The 17,862-nt window shown below is 38.2% G+C and overlaps 1 protein-coding gene across 2 annotated transcripts in view; it reads left to right on the top strand.

The window, feature by feature from the left end:
* Nucleotides 1-17,132, top strand: part of Atox1 (Antioxidant 1 copper chaperone) — a 68,206-nt gene extending 51,074 nt beyond the window's left edge. For both annotated transcript variants that reach the window (XM_081752070.1, XM_081752069.1), the window contains one exon: nt 16,719-17,132. In XM_081752070.1, the coding sequence (XP_081608196.1) occupies nt 16,719-16,867 (149 nt within the window). In that variant the 3' untranslated portion in view covers nt 16,868-17,132. The remainder of the gene's footprint in view (nt 1-16,718) is intronic.
* Nucleotides 17,133-17,862: the final 730 nt, after the last annotated feature.

Below are 17,862 nucleotides of genomic sequence, written 5' to 3' on the forward strand. Positions count from 1 at the left end.
TTAATTTTACTAGTAGTGGAACCGTTTTCTTTCCAACGCGTGAAAAATGAAAGTTGGGAAATTTCAATAATGCAAATATTTAAGAAGGAAGCTTCCGAAAATAAAACTGTTGTATTTATTCGTGGAAATTAATAGTCTGAACTCCTTTTCTTTGTGCTTTTTAGTCGTTTATTCGTATTTGTACATTAATTGCAGAGCTTTTACAGTTGCATGCACATCTACCATCATGATGCGTTTCTGTTGCAAGAAATAGGGCTCTTGAATGAAACTGAGTTCTTAATATGCTCTTTCATCTCGTGAAATTTTGTTAATTTTAACCAAATTACTTCTTAAAAGAGAGAGCAGTACGCAAATTTCACTAATACTCGTGCACTGAAACATATAATTACTATTATTTAATATTGCAATATAGACTATTGTATAACGTTCATGTACAAAATTTGGTATGTAAATAAATACCTGTTTTCTAGTAGAATAAATTCTCTCTATATATATAAATGAAAGTGACTATATTTGTAACTTAACCACTCTTGAACCACTAGACCGATCGCAATAAAATTTTCAACATAGATCAGGTTCCGGTCTGGGATAAATTTTATCATTTTACTTTGAAGGTGCAACTTGGAGGAAAAGAGCGGGGACACTTCCGATGCCATTTAAATCCAAATTATTCCCTGCAACTTGGGTAAGAAGAGATATATAAAAATGATTGAAAACGGCCGATATTAGTATCGAATCCGTAGTTTTCGAGGTCGCTGAGATGAACAGAGACATTTTTTATGCCGTTTAAATCCAAATTTATCCCCACAACATGGAGGTGGGGAGATATATAAAATGATCGAAAACGACCGATATTAGTGTCGAATTCATAGTTTTTGGGTTTGCTGAGATGAACAGTAACACCAGATACCGTTTAAACCCAAATTCAGCGCCGCAACTTGGGGGAACGTGAAGGAGTAGATATATAAAAATTATCGAAAGTGGGTTATATTAGTGTCGACTCCAGAGTTTGCGGGGTCGCTGAAATGAACAGTGACACTTCCGATGCGTTTAAATACAAATTCAGCCCCATTATACTCCTAAGGAAGAGGGTGACCTGTAAAAGTAATTGAAAATGACCCATATTAGTGCAAAATGAAACTGAATGCATAGTTTTTGGGGTCCTTAAGTTCATTGGTGACAGTTTTGGTGCCCTGTATGTCCAAAATGAAAAGCATTCTCTCCGTGCGAAGAACGGATATACTGCTAGTCTTTAATAATGACGAACAGAAGTTTCACATGTTAAGTTCTTTAACACATTTTTCGCTGCTCAACTTTACGCAGTTGTGCGGTGTATGTGTGTATGTGTAAATAAGATCGCCTCTCTTTTTGCGTTGTTCGAAAAATATACAAATAATAAAGAGGAATTTCTACCAGAAATCAGAACAATATAAGACTTGTTGCTTTAAGTATTTTTCCTGCTAGTGAAATACATTGTATATATGCTGCAGACACGTTAGAGCAAGGCAAAGCATCAGGTGAAGAAATAGTTTTTAAATTATGTTTTCCGGTTTTTGCCAATATTTCCGAACAAAAGATTTTTTCTAATGAGTTCAGAATTTCCGGAGATTTTCCACAGCACAAGGAAGATACGTATTTCCATACAATATATATAATTGATTTTAACATATTAGCTAAAATGATTCTGGCCTCGTTATTTTAAAACTTCCTTGCCATAAAACGGGAACTTCATAAGATTGCTTAAGATAATTTAAATGCGTCTATACTTTGTATTAATTAATCTAACTAGGACTATATTTTAATGGCATAGTGTAGAAAAATATTGGAGAATTTCAATTTTTTTCCAAATTTTCCTTTTTTTTTCCAAGTTTGAGTTTTTAGCCAAATATCCATATATTTTTTTCACAACACTAGTAGAGTGAAGAGTAAATATTGTCAAATTCTTACATACTGAAGCAAGTGGCAGCACAAACTCTCATACAGAATTAGAGTTTGTCTATACAGAAGATGTTTCTTTTCGAGAATGTTTGATCTGTAGTATTGCATCATAACGAGAAGAATGACCAAAGACCCTAGTACAAACAATGGATATATCTTTGACTTTGCGTTCAACTTCGACCGAATAATACGGATACTTTGGTAGAATAATTAGTGTACTTGATAGGAGAACAACTAGTCCAGCGACACATGAAGGAGCTATTACCAAACTGCTGTTATTTGATCCTCCTTCCAAGCCAATTACTATGTTTCAACTTATTTCGGGCTCTGTAATTGATGTTCCTGAGACATTAACAAAAGATCTAAGTTCTGATCAGCTGTACTTACTAAGTATATGCGTATTAACTCAACAAGGGGCCCAATAACTATACAGCCAGGTGCCTTAAGCCATGCATGATGACTAACTAAAGCAAACTAACTACTTCGATTATACATTTCAGACGAATCTCCATCAGAGGAAATTAAACGTTTGGTACGATTCGTACTAAACTTCTGTGTTCCTATATGGTTCTATATTCCATGCATACGACATGATGGTGCAAAGATTTATTACTTCATGGTATGACTGTATCAAAAACTTTCTCCTGAGAACCAGAATAATTCTCCCCGTCCTTTAAATTAATTCCTATTTCTGCTATCCTGAAAACCTGTTGCTCGCTGGTGTTCCTGATGAACAGGAAAGCATAAGAACATTTTCATGTTGGCACGTTCTTCAAGCAAGAAGGAAGACTCCCAGCAGTGTGAAAGTCCGCGGCTTTGATAAAAAGCAGCTACAAATCAATCTCAATGCTATTACCTACATGGAACTAATAAACTGGGAGAGTACTCCTATCATCCCTCCACCTTTACTTGATGACTATAAGCGATGATATTCTTGTTCGTAATCAACAAATTATTCTACCAAAGTATCGGTGTCAATGGGTCGATGTTAAACGCAATGTCAAAGATATTTGTGCTAGGGTCTTTGGTCATTCTTCTCGATATGGAACAATACTACAATAGAAACCAAACCTTCTGTACAGACGAAGTCTAATTTTGTATGGGAGTTTGTGCTGCCAGTTGCTTTACCATGTAAGAATTTCAGAATATTTACTCTTCATTTTACACTGCGGTAGTAATTGAAACACAAGAAACGCAAGGTAACTTTGTGATTTACAAACGAATCTGGAATGAATTACTTGAAACACACTTTACTTTGTAATTGGATAGACCTCCGATCTGACGTTGTCTGCAATCTGTACCACTACTCTACTGCAAATAGGAGTTCAGAATGCATGTACAATATGTACTCCATATCTAGCTGTAATTGACATAAAATCCATCTGTTCACAGTAAAGTTGCCCCCCCCCCCTTCCCTAGCCAGTACTTAAATGCACATTATTATTATTTTTTTTTTTACTTTCCCACTATAAGGACGCCACGAAGTACCAATTTCACTATGTTTGGTTACCCCATCAAAATGTTACCCGAGTTCAACCCACCCTAGTTTATATATATATATATATATATATATATATATATACTTGTAGTATGTTGGTTTACCCGCCCCCTTTTAATTTACAAGGAAGATGCATGTAGTGGTGGCTCTTTGAGTGAAATCTCATAGGTATAGGTGTAAATTTTATCGCTACAAGCTAAACGAAGAAAGTATCTACAGGTTCAGAAAGTTGTGTAGAAGAATTAGTACAATAGCTGAGCTTTCTTTGCTTAGCTTAGGGAGATAAAATTTAAACTTTTACCAGAATATTACATAATAAAGAACTGAGTACAATAAATAAATGACGAGCGACATCATCGCATTGCCATATAAAAAAAATAAAATAAAATAAGAGAAAAGAGTGAGCAGCGCCTTTGAAGCCCCTACCAATTCCAGAACCAACTGGCATACACGTACAGTAGAACTCCGACTATCCGAATCGCTTTCAGAATTCCAGAAAAAAAAAAATAAGACGGAAACGAACTGCGATTCGCAAAATAATGATTCTGTCTACGCGCGCTATTGTCCATTCCTCCACGAAGCTAATGTAGGCGCAACGTGAACATTATTGTGATGTTGAGTCACCGTCTCACAGTGTAGATCTATTATTGGCTGTCGTCCATAGCCAGGTGGTCGGCCCAACCCACCTGTCATTGTTCCTTACCTGCTACTGTGACGGTAGTCTTTCTCGTCGTTGCGTTGTTTTGTTTGAGTGCGTTTCGTTGTTCGCCATGGCTTCTGAAAGGAAACATGTTATGTTATCCTTAGCGGATAAACTAAAAATTATAGAGCAATCAGGTAAAGGAGTTACGGGTAAACAGTTGGCTAAGATATACGGTGTTGAATAATCTACGATTTCAGACATTAAATGGAGCAAACCTACACTTTTAAACTTCGTGTCAGTACTTGAAAACGAAGATGGAATTTCTTCAAGAAAATCAATGAAGGTAGCAACAAACAAAGATTTAGAAGATGCAGTTTTCAATGGTTTTTGCAGAACGTTCTATGGGAAACCCAATTTAAGGTTCTGTTCTTTTTGAGAAAACTCCCATTTTCAACATACATACAGTAATTAATTAAAACAGACCCTTTTTACCTGCACACATTTTTCATTTTCTGCTTTTCCCCGGCGTTTTTGGGGTATAATTCGGCATATCGTCACCCGGTCACTGCTTGGTATACGTATTATACATAGCAGGTAAACAAAGCATTTCCGCACCGAGTGACTATCACCACGATGATTAACGATCCACAGTTAGATAGGGTATCAATTTTCATAAATGTCTAGCTGTCAAGGTTTGTACGTCACTTGTTAGACAGTGTGATGAAAAAATTATTTCCCCAGTGCGTAAGTTTAAATCAATCTAGCATGATAGTGAATCCGTCCTTGAAGACTTCAAAATTAAGCTATAACTTTTTAAAACATTATTAGATGTAGATTGAATATGATGTATATTCTAGAAGATCTTCCCAGAATCCTCGCTACTGTAGGTTAAAAGTCAATAAGGGAGTGTATTAAACAGGAGGCCTAAAGCACTTGGATTGATTGTTTGAGAGAGTTTAGTTGGGGGCGTCAACAGCGCGGTCTTTTGCACCCTTCTCTGACAGTATAAGATAGGAAATACCCAATAATAAAAGTATATTATCTCACAAAATAGAAATGAAAAGCGAAATGAATAGCAGATAAAAAAGGTCGTAGGATTTAAGAAATGTGCAAACTCGATACACAAACACAAGGACTGTTTAGTACACAACGACATGTTAATTTTCTCTGCCGAGGCAGCTCGGCAATAGGTTCAGCAGCCCGTAATTAGTACAGAATATGACTGTGCAGAGTAAAGTCCGGGTAGGAAAATTTTTGTCCACGAGCTTTCACGTCGAAAATGGCCTGAAACAAGGAGATGCGTTGTCGCCATTATTATTTAACTTCGTCCTGGAATACGCTATAAGGAAAATCGAAGATAGCAACCAGGGCCTAGAATTGAACGGTATTCACCAGGTTATGGCATATGCTGATGACGTAAATTTAATAGGTGATGATAGGAGAACAATAGAAATAAATGCAGAGATCTTATTAAACGCTTGCAGGGACATGGGCTTAGAAGTAAATGCAGATAAAACTAAATACATGGAAGTGCGTCGGGACCGGAATACAGCAAACTATGGATGCGTTAAAATATTAAATAATTCTTTTGAAAAAGTGGATAGTTTCAAATACCTAGGATCAATATTAACAGAGGAAAATCATATTCACGGAGAAATTAAATGTCGACTAAAAGCAGGGAATTCGTGTTATTATTCGGTTCAAAATCTCTTGTCGTCGCGAATTCTGTCGAGAAATTTGAAGCTTAAAATATACAAAACGGTAATCATGCCTGTTGTTTTGTATGGCTGCGAAACATGGTCGCTTACTCTGAGGGAAGAACATAGACTGAAAGTATTTGAGAACAAGATCCTGAGACGAATATTCGGACCCAAGAGGAACGGGAATGGGGAATGGCGGAAACTTCATAACGAGGGACTACATAATTTATATGGTTTACCCAACATTGTTAGGGTCGTCAAGTCTAGGAGACTTAGGTGGGCGGGTCATGTAGCTAGAATGGAAGAAAGTAGAAACGCTTTCAAAGTCTTGACAGGAAGACCAATCGGAAAACGACCATTAGGAAGACCTAGGCGCAGATGGGAGGACATTATTACGATGGATCTCGCAGAGATTGGAATACAAAGTAGAAACTGGACGCAGTTAGCTAAGGATAGAAGTCAGTGGAGAGCTTTTGTGAACGCGGCATTGAACCTCCGGGTTCCATAGGCCATAGAGTTAGTTAGTTAATGACTGTGCAGAAAAAAATGATAAAAGGAAGGAAATTGTATGACGAGCATGAAACCACCATGAAAATATAGAGAAATATTAGATAAAATGAGAAATAAGTTAAGTAAAAGAAATGTGAGAAATGCACTCACAAAGCAGTCAGTACTTGCGCATACTGTCAGTAGGTGAAAACTGACTCGATCATCTGGACATTGTCTCCAAGCAATGTAGACATATTGGTGGCGACCAATCCAAGGTGAGCTCGCTCAGGAGCAAGAGATAGATATCCCACAAGAAGCTGACGGGTGGTCAGGAATACACCACAATGGGTGCAGGAAGGCGGTTTCTGCCTGCGTATCAGATAGCCATGGGTCAGATGACTATGCACGATATGCAGGCGTGAAAATCATTCTTCCAGTCGTGAAGGACGAGAACTCGTGGTCCAAATACCAAGTCGAGGCTTGATAAGCGTGCAATTTATTCTGAAGGTGCTCATCCCAGTTTGCCTGCCAGCACTGAAGGAGACGACACTCGATTACAGGAAGAAGATCGGAGCTGGGGAGCGGTGACTGATAGCCAGGTCTGTAAGGGCAACTTCCTTGGCAACACGGTCAGCATACTCGTTCTCCGGAATACCAGCATGACCAGGCACCCAACAAAATTTACATCGCAACCTGCTAGACGTAAGTAGTGGCATGAAAGTAGAATTTGCTAAACTATAGGGTGCAGAGTTGACACATCAGTGAAAATACATAAAGCACTGCTCGAATCAGAGCAGAGAAAAACATGTCGAAGATGGCGTCGACGAATATAATGCAGTCTCTCCAAAATAGCAACCAATTTACCAGTGAAGACTGTGAAAGTAGGTTGGGGCTTGAAGCCATCCCTATGATCACCCGTGACGGTGACACAGCCAACAGAATCCTCATGCTTTGAACCCTTTCTGTGGAAGACAGTGTAGGGGCTGTACTGATCCAGAAAGGAGAACTACTAACATAATTCGTGATTGCTGATGGCAGACTCCTTAAACTGCGCTAGATGAAAGCTAACGACTGGTGAAAGAACAGTCCACGGAGGAATGGGCAATAAATCTAATGGACAAATTGCAGGGACATTTAGTCCAAGACAAGCTACAAGATTTATAGCACGAATGCCAAAAGGCCGAGTAGCAGTAGGTTGTGCTTAATATCTGTCATAGCAAGCACCAACTTCAAGCGCGAAGATCGCAGGATGGTCAGGTAAAGGCACGGACATGAATATAGTAGCGCAAAAGCAGGCAGTCCAAACGGTGTGAAAGAGATGGTTCATGAGGCTGAACATACAGGCTAGGAATAGGACTGGTTCAGAAAGCTCTAAGTGCCAAACGAAGGCCAAGTATATGAACAGTATCCAGATGACGAAGGATGGAAGATCGAGCAGAACCATATGGAACAGCCATAACCCTGTTGTGAGCAGAGGAGGCTACGATATGGACGCAGCATCACCACACGGTCAGCACGCCAGGAAAGATGAGACACTAAACGAAGGAAGTTCATGCAGCGAGACAGCAGTACTTCAGGACTCGAATGTTAACAGCGTAGGTAACTCTAGTGTCAAACTCCAAGCCCAGGAAACGAACATGATCCACAAAGAACAGTCTAGAGCAGCCAAGGAACAGCTCAGGTTCGTAGGCACAGTGACGAAGGCGAAAAAATGTACGCAGTGTGTTTTGGTGAGAGAAAAACTGAAACCAGTAGTGGAAGACCATCGATAAAGGCGGTTGAGCGCTAACTGTAACTTAAGTAATAGTACGGAGATCATCTGAGCGACAGTAGAGCGTAAAGTCACCCACATAAAGCAGCCCATGAACAAGGGGAGGGCTGCGACATCACGCTGTTCACACATACATCAAACAGTGACACTCAACATACTGCCCTGCGAAACTCCATTCTCCTGTGCAAACTGAGCAGAAAGTGTAGCTCAAGGCTTGACTCTAAAATAACGATGTTGGGGACAGTTCTTGATGAAGAAATCCAAGTGACTACGTGGGCACCAGATATGCAGTTGCCGTAAAATGCCATAACGCTACGCCCTGCCGTAGGCCTTTCCGAGGTCAAAGAAAATTGATGTCACATGTTCCGGATGGCGGAAAGGATCCTGAGTAGCAGTTTCAAGATGCGCCAGACGATCAGTGATTGAACGAAAATGTCAAAAATCACACTGGAGATTAGAAATGAGGCCATGGTGTTCAAGAAACCGAACTAAGCGTCTATTGATCATCTTCAAAAGTATACACAGACAGCTACTCACGGCAATCAGGCTGTAGCTTCCACTGGAAGTGGCAGATTTGGCAGGCTTTAAAATAGAAATAATGTATGCTTCATGCAGCAGGGAAGGAGTCTTCAAGCCAGATACGATTGTATATTTCATGATGTTGCTTGTTATCGTCAGGAAGATGCCGGTGTATAGCATGCCAGATGCCATCAGGGCCAGGTGCTGTGTCTTTCGTGGAATCCAAAATAGCAAGTTCAGCAGCAGTAAAAGTCATAAGGTTCAGCGTTCCGAGAGCGGAACTGAAGTGACGTGAGTTCGTCGCGTTGTTTCTGAGTGAGGTACTCTCCTGAGTAGTGGATAGAACTGGAGACATCTGAAAAATGACAGCCTAATTCAGCAACAATCCTATTCTGATCATTGACCAATACACCATCGATGAGAATGGCAGGAACCACAACAGAAGAAATATGACCCTGGAGACGACAAATCTGCGACCAGACAGCAGTCATGGAACTGCCAGCAGTAACAGAAAAAACATAAGAGCGCCAGCTATGACGTTTAGATTCCTTAATCAGATAGCGAGCACGAAGGAGTCGCAATTGAGCCAAATCATAATCTTTGAGAACACGATAAAAGATACGGAGTGCTCGATGTCGGGCCAGAATTGCGTTGTGAATCCCCCGAGACCACCAAGAAACGGTGCGTTTACACCGGGAACCAACATATGTGGGAATAGTCATCTGCAGCTGCCAGGATACTCAGGCCTCACAATGATCATCAACGGAAAAAACGGTGTTCGAAAGTGAATTCAAAAGGTTAAGAAAAACGATCCCAGTCAGCTTTACGTAGAGTGTAGGTAGTGAAAGGAGCGGAAGGAATAAGCGGGTCCATTGACAATAATAGGAAAGTGGTCGTTGCCACAGACATCGTCATGCACGCGCCACGTGAGGTGGGCACCAAGTTGTGGACTAGAAACGGAGAGGTCCAAATGAGAGTAGGTACCAGTAGCAGTAGTAAACTGTGTGGGACTGCCATCATTCAGAAGCAATAGGTTAGTGTTGTGAAGGAAAGTGGCGATCTCTTGACCTCGAGGCCCATGAAAAGGAGAGCCCCACAGTGAATGTTAGGAATTAAAATCGTCTAAGAACAGAAAAGGGATGGAAGTTGTCGGGCAATCAGTTCAAGATCTGCACCTGTAAAGTCGTCATGACAAGTAAGGTAAATACAACAGAAGGTAATAGGTTGCCTCAAGAAACACGAAAACAGCTATAAACTGGAAATTACTGTTCACATGTAAGAGAGCAGAGTGCTATCAGAGACACCGATTGTCACACCACCTGCTGCACGACCAGCTGTGAGCTGATCATGACGATATAAAGTGTAACCAGACAAGATTTGATATTAGAGGTAAAATGAGTTTCCTAAAGATAGAAGATGGTAGGATGTTAAACAACGTCAGTAATTGCTTAAATTCCTCGTAGTGTGCGGAATAGCCATTTAGATTCCATTGAAGGAGGGCCATATTCAACAGGCATCGAGAACAAGAAGCGAGGTACTGTTTTTGCCTTTTTGACGGCCTACCTTAAGGGTAAAATGATCAAGCTCTTCGTTCACCATATCATCTATAATAGACTCGTCATCAGTAAGACTGCGTGATGTATGCTTCTGTTTTTTTACCCCAGGCGGGCTAGAAGACTGGGTGCGTGGAGATTTCGTCGGTTGCTTGGCAGAAATAGCAGCTGTGGAAGCGATGGAGGCAGCCTAGGAAGCCTGGCACTGGGGCTGTTTTTGCGTTGCTTAGTGAGAGATTTGTTAGGTGGGTAGCTGTTGGACTGCTTCAAAAACCGGGCGATCGATGAACTAGGGGCAGTCGAGGAGGAGCCGGCAGCCGGAGCGACAAATGGCGGAGATGCAGGAGATTGCTTAACGATCCGAAGAGACGAAGGATCATGCCATGTAGGCATAGGCTGCGAAGCTGAAGATTACCTGTGCTTCGAGCGGAAGATTCTTGATTTGACAGAGGAAACAGTGGCACGGAACTCCTTGGAGGAGACGGGTACACTGGGAACCTCAAGATCAGTCTGAGTACCTTGAGATCTACTGGTTTTAACAAGTGAAGAGAAATTAGTGCCAAATGAAACCTTCAGTTGTAACCTGCGCTTATCCTCAGCTGCTGATATCTTCTCTAATACCATGCTGGATGGCCTCCTTTACAACTAGTGCACTTAGTTGAGGCCGCACATGCGGCCTGGCCATGAGCTGGTCAACTACAATTTTCACGAATAGTAGACGCATTATAAGATGGAACTGACTGGCGAAAATGCTGACAATTAAGGCACCGTAACGGTAATGGTATATACGGGCGGACCTTCAAGCGATGGTGAGCGATGTTGAAATGCATCGGAAGGTTAGGTAAATCGAAGGTGAGGATGTAAGAATCTGTGGGCTGCACTGTACCATTCTTCTTTGTGGTGATTCGATGCTCATCAGTAAGGTGGCTGTCCTTCAGTTCGTCATAGATTTCAGCCTCCGGTAACTCTTTGAGGTCAAAACAGGTAATGACTCCCTTGCTTGTGGTTAGTTGCCGATGAGGCTAAACGAGGACGGGAACAAGCCCTAACTGGCGACAAACTAAATGCAATCTAGTTTGTTTATCAGATAAAGTTTGTATTAGTAACGTCCCATTGCGCAATTTTCTTATATGTCCTGGTGGGAAGGTACCAGTTGCAATATGTTGTAATTGCCGGTGTACAATGAACGGTGACGGCTTACTGAGTGTTCCGGCTGTGTCACGAGATTTGTCTTTAATAACTAAATATCTTGGTGCAAGACGAAGCTTTTCCTGTCTGTGCTGCATAGTGTATGTGATGCAAATCCATAATTTAAGAAAGCCCAAAATCCTCTCCTCTTCACCGTCTTGGTTCGAAGCGGCCAACGAGGCTGGCAGGTCCTACCTGCGTCACCCTTGTCAGCAAGCAAAGCTGTGACACCAAATCAAAACGACAAGGAGGCAGAGCCACTTGCACCGCCGACTGATGGGTACTGTTGAGAGGATCCACGTCCTACCGTGTACGGGGAGGAACCAATGATTCATTGGAGATCCCCGCACCGCAGACTCCCAGCATTTCGTTTCAGGGCATGATTCCTTCCGGTCCTGCTGGGTGCACATGTGCTTCACTCCTCCGTCCCATGACCCCGGGTTCAAGCGTCATCCAATCAAATCCATAGAGCAGAAACAAGTCCGTATCGAGATTGTCGTGTAGGGAGAGCAGTCCGCATCTGAGGCTTATATTTTAACTTAACTCGATCGCAGGTTTTAAATCCCGGGGGATGGGCACAACCCCCAACCTGGTGGACCAGTGGCTGACTGCAGTTCCAAAGAAATGGGCGATGGGGCTAAAGCACTTGGAATTAATTGATTTTGACTTTTCTTGACGACCTAATTACCATACTCTTGGATGACTTAGTTTTTTCTTCATCTGGTGTAGTGAATTTTTATTTTTTGTGTCGTTTACCCTTCTATTGGTTCACCTTAAACTCCCTTGCTTTTGACATACATTCATTTTTATCTTGGCCCACCACGCACTGTCCTCCATGGCAGATGGGCTAGATTACTTTTATTTTTATTAGGGAATAATTCGTCGCGTGGTCGACGACGCACACCTTCCATGACAGGAGGACTAGATTAGTTTTATTTGCACCTATTGATTCCTCTTGGTCCACCATTCATCCGTGCTCTGTGTTACAGTTTTGGTTAAAAAAAAAAAAAAAAAAAAAATTCCAAAATCTAAAACCAGAAAGTTGAACCTACATCCTTAGTCCCGCGGATCTCCTTGTAAGGGAAATCTGTTTTCCCTCTATTCTGTTACATACCAACATGCATATTCTCTAATAGAAGTAGACTATCTGGATATTTCCTCGAAGTAAATATTAAAATCCGTGTAGAAGATAACCATAAAATATGGCAACAAAGAACATAAAAAACAAGCATACCACATAAATCATGTTCAAACCTGTGGAAAGTACAGTCAACAGAACAGTAACAGATAGAAAATAAGGAGGCTAATAATCTTGGTCTAGTGGATAGCGTAGCGGATTCACCTCAGTGTTCATTTTCACATGTGTTCGAATCCTGTTTATATACCTAGCTGAACTCTTTTTCTTAAGTAAAGAATTTGTGTTTCTTGACAAAGAGCATACATGTTTGAATGTAAAAGAATATTAATATACTATAGCTATGTGATACAAAATACATTAGAGCATATATATTAAAGAAACTCACAGCTCCCTCTCTTCTCGCTAACGTCTACACGGACGCGGCAGATCCATGTTCGGTTTCCGGCGGGAGCTCATATGATTCCGATTCTACGTTGAGGAGAAAGTCCAAGTCTCATATAACCCTGGCACTCAAAGGGACGCTGAGCTATAATAGAACACAGTCTAATGTGTAGTCTTAAATAGAAAGCAGTACGGAAAGATGTTCAGCCTAGGAACTACTACTTATTTTTGTGCAAGGAGAATCTTGTATAAAAAATTGATCTCCAAATTATATCAAAATTAGCAGAAGTGACCGTTCTGTGTATAGGTAGAATAGATGTAATAAATATAAAACCGGAAATTTGAATGTTGTGCAAATTGTCCCTTCTTTGTTTCTTTCTTCAGATTTGGAACTTTCGAAAATGCTGAATGACGTATTTTTAATGAACATATTCTGTACCGAAGAATACACCTGCATAAAATTGATTGAATTCATGTATAGAAATGTTAAAAAGTGAAAGATCGTTTAAAGAATCTGAAAATTTTCATGGCTCAGACAATTTTCAGTAGTATGTAGGAACAAGTGAAACAATTTTTCATGAATCGAAATATTTTCTGTCTTATATTTAAAACTTGAACTTTTTATGAGTCGAAAAGCTTTCATCATTTTGAAGCAAAAAGTAAAACAACTTTTTGTGAATCGGAAAGTTTTATTGCTCTGTAAAAGCAAATGAAAGGAATTTTCATAGATCGGAAAATTTTCATCACGATGTAGAAACAAGTGAAAAAACTTTTCATAAGCCGGACAGTTTTGGATATTATGTATAGTGATGTTAGGTGGAAAATTTTCCACTATATTTAACTGCACATAGAGCTACAAAATTGAATTTCTGTAGAGGAAAGTTAGACAGCAAGAAATCATAATTTTCCAATTAGCTTTCGGGAACCGGAAAATTTCTAATATTTCAAGTTGGAAAGTAAAATTTTACAGTGTTTCACTCTCTCTTCTTTCTGCGAGCTCCTTTGTTGGTAAGCGGTTAGCATACTTGCCTTTGGCATGGAAAACCTGGCTTCGATTCCCAGCGGGAGCTCATGTAGTTCGGATTCTATATTAATCAATTGGTCCCGTCTTATATAGGCTCGCTGCTGAAAGGGACGTTAAACTCAAAATCAACTCAATTCAACTCCTCACTCACTCTCTCTTTCTGTCTCTGTGTGTGTATGCATGTATGTATGTTGCAGAGAACATACATCGAGTTTGTAGAGTACAAATATCCCGTTCTGTTATTTAAAATTTCAATTTATTAAAAGTCATGAATATTTTCTGATTCATAAGAACATACTCCACTTATTTTTACATCGTTCTTTAGCCGTAAAATTTATTGGTAATAAATATTCTTAAGAAGTTTCATGAAGTAAAAATCTGACGATTCTTCATTTCAAAAATGTTTCAAAAACTTCAATGCGTTCTTCCCTCAGAATCCATCTTTGATCTTACACTATTAGTTTTCGTAAGTTTAATACGCATAAGACGGTTTTCTCATAGCTTTACTACTTTTATACGTTTACATACTGCAACATTTATACATAAGTTGATATAATATAAGTTGCTTACTGTAAATTTTTGACTATCCAAAATTCGAGTTTCACTAACTCATGACAGCAAATACTGACCATTTTCTGAAAATAAACATTTATTTATTCATATATTCATTCAGAAGAAAAACTGGAATATAACTAATAAGGAAGCTGATTTGTGTAGTTGTTCTTCCAATGAAATAATAAAAGAAACATAAAAAACTGCACTATTAGCGCTGCGTTCTAAAAGCAACAAGTAATTTCATTTTAATTTACAAAATAAAGAACACATTCCTTTTATATATATATATGTGTGTAATTGTTCTATCGAATCGTCATTATTTCTAATACATTTTTATACCTAATAATGGTAGTTGTACAATACAAATATCTGCTCTAAGATGATGATTATACAAAATTCCAGTATTGAAATTATGATTTACGACTGTTAAACAGAATAAAATCATTTTTTCTTATTTTCTGTTACAAAAATAACCTTCAAAAGGAACTTTTATGTAGTTCTTTCATTACATAGGCAGGCCTACATGTGAAGAAATAGTGGAATTTTCTGTTTTTGAAATTGATAAATTCACAAAGGTTCTTTTCAACTTCTTGTTGCATTTTAAATATTGGAATGGGATATTTGTTCTCTACGAACTCGATGTATGTTCCCTGCACTTTACACACACACACACACACACAGACAGACACATAGAGAGAGAGAGAGAAAGAAACACTGTATATTTTTACTTCCCAACTTCAAATATTAGAAAATTATCTGGTTTCCGAAAGCTAATTGGAAAATGATAATTTGTTGCTGTCTAACTTTCCTCTACAGGAATTGAATTTTATAGCTGAATGTGCAGTTAAAATAGTGGAAAATTTTTCACCTAACATCACTATACATAATATCCAAAATTGTCCGAATTATGAAAAGTTTGTTCACTTGTTTTTACATCGTGATGAGAATTTTCCGATTCATGAAAATTCCTTTCATTTGTTTTTACAGGACAGTAAAACTTTCCGATTCACAGAAAGTTGTTTTACTTTCTGCTTCAAAATGATAACAATTTTCCGACTCATAAAAAGTTCAAGTTTTAAATATAAGACAGAAAATATTTCGATTCATGAAAAATTGTTTCACTTGTTCCTACATAGTACTGAAAATTGTCTGTCATGAAAATTTTCAGATTCGTTAAACGATCTTTCACTTTTTAACATTTCTATACGTGAATTCAATCAATTTTATGAATACTGAGGAATTGTTACTTGATCACTGATATTTAAGAACGGAAAATTTTCTGGAAAAATATAAAAGAAAATTTTCTACGTCACATCAGGCTAAACAACGATGTAGGAATCAGTGGAGTATGTTTTTATGAATCGGAAAACTTTCCATTTCAAAATTTTCCGGAAAATTTGCATCACTATACAGGACACAATTTTTCGATTCATAAAAAATTGTTTCACTTGTTCCTATATAGTAAGAAAATTTTCCATCTCACATCACGGCTAAACAACGATGTAGGAATAAATGGAATATGTTTTTATGAATCGGAAAATTTTCCGTTTCAAAATTTTCCGGAAAATTTTCATCACTGCCTGCAACTTAAGCAAATCCTAATATTGGACAATTTCTGAATAAACAAGAGAAAATTGGATATCTTCGAAAGTTTGTTCTTTCCATCCTTAGGAGCGGAGTTTCCGAAAACTGTGAAACCTACTTTTAATTAAGATTTTATATACGGGAATTTCACACCAACTTGAGTATCCTTAGATTGGACATTTTCTGAATAAAGAAACAGCAATATGATTTTAAACAATATGATGATGAATTTTTAACAATAAGATTGCCCTTTCCGTCAAAGGATGGTGTTGCTACGAAGTTCAGCTTTTTGTTTGTTTGTTTAACGTTCTACGAATGTGCTCCGAGGTTAAGGGAGTCTGTGATGAAATGAATGAAATGGTGGAATGAAAAAGGTGGGAGTAAACGGGAGAATCCCGAGAAAGCGCACACACGGTGTTTGGATGTTTGCCTACCATAAAACCCATTTGGCGCGAGCTGGAATCGAACCTGAGACGCATTGAGTGTAACAGGCAATTTGTTTGCATTACTTACGTTCCGTAATGTTATAGTGCAAGTTTACTTAGGTCTGTATACCTGGGTAAAATTGTACGTGTGGTACGGTGTTCTAAAACTTTTAATAAAATATACAAAACCAATTTTTGGTAATATAAATTAATATTTGTCTAAAGTTTCTATGTATTGTATTCTAAATGGAGCATTGACATTAGTAGAAATTTTCTTCAATATTGTTTTTCAAACTGATATTTTCTTTGCAGGCAAAGGAGTGAGTAATGTCTCAATAAATTTGGAAACAAAACGTGTGTATGTGACATCGACTTTACCTTCAGAGGAAATTTTAGCTTCAATTAAGAAGAGTGGGAAATCAGTGACATATATTGGTTCAAATCCCAAGGAAGTGCAGTAAGAAATAATGGAAAAGTCTTTATTTTTATAGTTGTGGAATGGAAATTTGTTGAAAAATATATAACACTGAGATCATATTTTAAAATTCATTTTTGTCATTCCCAAGTGATTTTAAAATTTTTGTTTTTGATAAATTCATACTTATTTGTATCAATGAAGTTTTAAAGAATAATATGTATATTTTTATACGTGTACGTATTCAACATAAGCTGTATTGTAGATGTAAATAATTTGTGAATACATAAATATATACGTATTTCCTTTTATTTAACTTGTTTCAAATTTCTAGTATTATAATATTGCGAAAACTTGTTCGAAATTTAATGGTTTTATACTAACACGTGTTAAGAGATTTATTAGAATAACTTATATTTCAGTTTTGAATTTCCTCTATCCTTCCGTTTGGTATAACAGTTTTTATGTGTTATACATAGGTAAGAAAGTAAAATTCATCATGTGTATATGTTTTTGCATATATTTCTATAGTTTGCTATGAGACACGTCTCTAAATATTTCCTTTCTGTAAAAAAAAATATAGGAATGAGATTTTCCGAACTTTGTGCCTTCATATGAATCAGAATATTAACTATATTTGTGAACAGATTTAGAAATATATAAAATGCTTATCTTTGCTAAACTAACAATTATTTTAGCAAAACTAACGTAAACTGACGATATGAGATGCAAATTTATGAAAATCTTTCATGGGCACTTCACACTTGGTGGGTAACATTATTTCTCGAATAACTTAACATAAAGATATAAAATCATCGGAGCAATAAATCTTACACTGCACTTTATGCTACCACATGGTAAAACACAAATATTAGGAAGACCTAGTCGAAGAAATATTGAACGTTTTACGCACACAAGGGTGTTAGTGTCCCAAATCCCAGGGTGTACTAATCACAGCTCACTAAGTCATTTGGCAGCTGACGGATGAAGCTAGTAGATGTGCAAAAAGTTTTGGAATTCTTATAATCAGATATAAGGTGC

This window comes from Thermobia domestica, chromosome 3 (assembly GCF_964235325.1).
Source record: "Thermobia domestica chromosome 3, izTheDome1.hap1.1, whole genome shotgun sequence".
In the NCBI taxonomy this organism is placed as follows: domain Eukaryota; kingdom Metazoa; phylum Arthropoda; class Insecta; order Zygentoma; family Lepismatidae; genus Thermobia; species Thermobia domestica.